The following is a 4,965-nucleotide window of genomic DNA, read 5'->3' as shown; positions in this document are numbered from 1 at the left end:
TTCTCCAACCCTAACCCGGCTTGTTTAGGCACCAGCCGAGCCGGGTGCGGGTTTTTTACGGGCCGGGCCGGGAAAACCCGCGGGTTTTCCCTTGTTTGCCAGCTCTAATATGGGTACTCTTTTTGGAGCTCTTGGAAAGAGCTTTCCGAATATATAAAGTTTGTGAATTTTGGACAAACGATTCATAAGATAAATTGATTTTAATTTTTTTTTAATACTATATAAAACTGATGACATCATCATGTGTCACTTTGGACTAAGCTGTAAATATTTGGACTGAATTGTAAATCAGGAAGATTATTTGTGTACATTCTATAAAAAGAAGAATTAATTTGTACCTAGTTAAATGGGTCAAGACTAACTAGTATATTTGGACGAGATTTTAGACGGAACGGTATTTTCCCGGTTATTAACGTCGCAAAAGTTCAAAACTGGTCCTGTAGGTGCTAAAGGTGTTCATTCTGTACATGACAATGGTCAGTAGCAGTTGACAAGGTTGTATTATCTTGCCATGTAATAGCTGCACGAGGTGCAAACTCAATAGTTGGTTAAATACGAATTGCTAACCTTCAGATCTGATCTGATTGATCTAGGCTAGGGAATTCCCGTATTGGACAGGTGTTTGGCACCAGTAGAGAAGTTAGCTACATGCACATTGTTTAGCAACACGTAGTAGGAAAGATTCCATGCGCTTTAAAGCAGACAGTAATTAAAAGGTGGCATTTCTAGTTAACTTCACGACAAAGCACTTCACATGCAAAAACAGACGACATAAACGGACCCAACGAGGCGCCACACACGAACTTCTGAATATCTCACACCATAAATATTGAGGTTCAGCCCCATCCTTATTCACAACACTAGGCTATAACATTTCTCTTCACTGTGATCTCAAACTATGGCTAAGGCTATTCCTTTCGCAACCTTAATCATCTTCTTCCTCGTGTCGACGGCTTTTGCCCAATATCAAACAGGCCAACAATCTCAGCAGCAGCAGATTCAACTACAAGAGGCTCGACAATGCCGTATCCAACGTATAACGCCGAGCCAGCCTACTCAGCGTATTCAATCTGAAGGAGGTGTGACTGAAATGTGGAATGAATTTGATGATCAGTTCCAATGTGCTGGCGTTGCTGCACTCAGAAACATCATTCAGCCTAATTGTCTTTCGCTTCCCAACTTCTCTCCATCTCCTCGCCTTGTGTACATTCAACAAGGTTTGCACAAATACTTTTTCGTCTTCGCAATGTGTACCCCGATATTAGACAGAATTATTCTCAGAGATCGGTTACTAAAGTGTTTGTGTATCTACTATTTGCAGGTCAGGGGTTGATAGGAATGTCCATCCCTGGTTGCGCCGAGACATACACTTCTGGGCAACAATCAGTTAGAGGCGGGGGTGTTAGGACTAGACAGGGTGAACAAAGAGATCAACACCAGAAGGTACACAGGGTTCGCCAAGGAGACATTGTTGCTCTTCCAGCTGGTGTAGCTCACTGGTGCTATAACGATGGCAACGAAGAACTTGTTGCTGTCTCTGTTAATGATCTTAACAACAATGCCAACCAACTTGAACAAAAGTTAAGGGTATGCATGCATAATTAACCGATTTTTCTTTATCATTCCAACGCTTTTTCATTTCATAGCCAACATAAGCAAAAACACCTCACATCTATCTGGTTGTGTGCAGTCATTCTACCTTGCTGGTGGACACCAACAAATCTACTCATCCGTACAAAGTGCACAGCAACAACAACTGCAAAGAGTAACATTCCAAAATGTATTTCGAGCATTCGATGAGAATTTGATGGCTGAAGCATTTAACCTTCCCGTGGAAGTTATTAGGAGGATGCAACAAGAAGATCAAAGAGGTTTCATTGTTAGAGTTACAGGAGAAGGAATGAGGATGATTAGGCCTGAAGAAGATGAAGAATATGAAGAGAGGTATCAATCAAGAAGCGCAAACAATATGGAAGAACTTTACTGCCACTTGAAAATCAGGCAGTACTTGGACAACCCTAAAGAAGCTGATATCTACTCAAAGCAAGCCGGAAGAATCAACCACGCGAACGGCCAAAAGCTTCAAATTCTAAATTACATGGACATGAGCGCCGAAAAGGGAAACCTATATCCGGTAAAATTTACGTATATATATGTACCTGCACCTTATTTTATTCTTCTCATGAGCGGTTAAGACAGCTTAATGTTAATCAATCTTCTAAATTCTTGCAGAATGCAATGCATGCACCTCACTGGACGATGAATGCTCACAGCGTCTTTTATGTGACACGTGGTCATGCTCATGTTGAAATTGTAGGAAGCAATGGACAAAGAGTTTATTATGACACGGTGAATCAAGGAGAGATGTTTGTGGTTCCTCAGCAATTCGTTTCAACAATGAGGGCAGGAAGCAATGGATTCGAATACGTTGCTTTCAAGACTTCTAGTCAGCCCATGAAGAGTCCTTTGGTGGGTTATACATCAGCTTTCAAAGCAATGCCAATTCAAGTTCTCGCAAACTCTTTCCAGATCTCCACCCAAGAAGCTCAGAACCTCAAATACAACAGGGAACATCAAACCATGCTCCTGCCTCCTAGAGCTGTTACGTCTTCTTAAGACCGATAAAGTTAACTAACTTATATGTCATATATGCATGGATAACTAAAAGAGCGGACGATCTCAATAAGAGATTATGATGGTTTTTTAATGCTTTTACTTCTACAATAAAAATGTTGTAATAAGTAGTTAGTAGTAATAAGAGACGATGTAAGAGTTAGATCTTTTGCAAAATAAACTAGCACATGAAAATGGTGATTTAGCAAACTTGGACATGTTGAGAAATATATCTAAATTACATTCAAAGATTGATGAATTCTCACCATGAAGAGTGAGCGGCATAACGGCATAACTTGCAAAAACAAACGCATCAAGTAATTAAAATGCATACTAATGTAAAATTTCGATAAATTAATTTGCATAACTTGCAAAAACAAACGCATTAAAATGCATAAAATTTCGATAAATTAATAGTCTTGGGACTGCTAAATTGAACGAAGAATTAATTTATCGTTAAATTGGAGTTAATTAGTGTTTCGGTCGTAGATTTTGGTATAATAGAGAATTTGGGTCCTAAATTTGTCCAATTTAGTGTTTGGATCGTTGACCAGTTAATCAAATTAGGTCAACTAACAGTTTTCGTCAAACAGTTAACTTTAGTTAATTCAATATTTATAGAGTTTACCACTCCGTTTCCTGAGCTTCATATCATATGAACCAGCCGAGCAAAAAAATTCAGTACCACCGTTAAAGTCACTTGCATCACCCATTGGTCGAACCAAACAATACACAATTATTAAACCCGGTTTCACCACCACCATGGGAATGATTCGGATGAGCAGACTATGAAAATTGCTACTCCGAGCATCACCACTACGAAAACCAGTTATCCCATCACCATCACCTTGGCATGTTTCAAAGAAGGATTGTAAGAATTTTTACTCCGACCACCATGGTTAGTGCTAACCATCACCGTCGTGAAAATTGGTAGAGCTAACCACCAACGCCGTATGTATGATTGGATGGTTGACGAGGACTATGGAAATTGATACTATCGATCATCACCACCACCAGCAGAAAACTTAGGTCTGAAATTATTGTTGGGGTTTTTAGTTGGTTCGAAATTAGGAGGGATTTTTTTTCAATCAGGTACTCCTCTAAAGGGTCGTCGTTTCCATGTCTTTGATTCTCCTCCTCTGTATATAAAAAATTTACTGGAACATCGAAATTGCATATTAACATGATTAGACATGTGAAATTGGGGGAAAATAATAACTTAATTATATGTGAAATTGGACGAACACCAAATTCCTGAACAATAAAGATCTTGATATTTGAAATTTTAATACCCCTTGAGTGTTTAGAGAGATGAAGGAACAAGAAATTGTGAGAGAGATGATGCTCTGGTTCGAGTAATAAAAACTAACAGCAGCTAACAGTTTGACCACCATACAAGTTGACTAACGGGTCAACGACCCAAACACTAAATTGGATAAATTTAGGCCCAAATCCTCTATTATACTAAAATCTACGACCCAGACACTAATTAACTCATAAGTTATTATTATATCGAAACATATCAAACTTAATTTTAAATTTCTAAAATAAGTGTGCAATATCAATAAAGATTTTATTTTCAATTCTAATTATTTTCTAATTATTTTATGGCATATTATGTGTATAAATGTATATGCTTTAACGTTAAAATTCAAATAACAAAAAAAAAAATCATTTCGGAACTTTTCAAGGGAGTACAAAAAATTAAAGATGAAGTCCAATGTATGATAAATGTGAATGAAAACAAATAACCTTAGATGCCTATTTTAATAAGCACCGTAAAAAAAATATTATCACATTGATTATTAATTTATATATTAGTTTGGCCCAATTGGAAACTTAAATTTTTTATTATCTTATAAATTTGGTGGGGTTATTAATTTAGCACACTGGCCCAAATCGGGACTGACAAAAAATATTATTTTAACGAAGTTATTAATTTATCGCGGATTAATTTAATGAAATTCTACTGTATATATCAAACAAATTAACTTTTAAGAGTATAAGAACTTCCAAACTTATGCCTGAAATGCCTACAAATGTTCTCCACCCACGGCTCCTTTTTTTTTGTTTTGTAAATGAAATATTGCATTAAAAGGCTAAGACTCAGAAAGAGTCGAGGTTACAAAAGAAGTAGAGCCATCTAATCTGATTTAAAGGATTCCGAATGTTAGATTTATCTACTAAGAATTGCTGTAAATTATAACCTAGAGAATAAGTTCCCCATTCAACAGGCAAATTCACATTTCTAATAAACCTAGCTAAAATATCCACCACTTGGTTTCCTAATCTAAGAACAAAGACAAAACCGAAAAAAATTGGTGCAGAAATGAGCTAATCTATTTGCTTCCT

At 37.0% G+C, this 4,965-nt stretch overlaps 1 protein-coding gene across 1 annotated transcript; it reads left to right on the top strand.

The window, feature by feature from the left end:
* Nucleotides 1–875: 875 nt before the first annotated feature.
* LOC113360979 (11S globulin seed storage protein 2-like) lies at nt 876–2,815 on the top strand. Its single transcript, XM_026604382.1, has 4 exons — nt 876–1,217; nt 1,322–1,587; nt 1,691–2,134; nt 2,233–2,815. The coding sequence occupies exons 1-4, from the start codon at nt 899–901 to the stop codon at nt 2,614–2,616; spliced, it is 1,413 nt and encodes a 470-aa protein (XP_026460167.1). The 5' UTR covers nt 876–898; the 3' UTR covers nt 2,617–2,815.
* Nucleotides 2,816–4,965: the final 2,150 nt, after the last annotated feature.

Source organism: Papaver somniferum, chromosome 3, assembly GCF_003573695.1.
Source record: "Papaver somniferum cultivar HN1 chromosome 3, ASM357369v1, whole genome shotgun sequence".
In the NCBI taxonomy this organism is placed as follows: Eukaryota; Viridiplantae; Streptophyta; class Magnoliopsida; order Ranunculales; family Papaveraceae; genus Papaver; species Papaver somniferum.
Note: the sequence above shows the minus strand (reverse complement) of the source record. Positions and strands in the feature narration are given on the sequence as shown.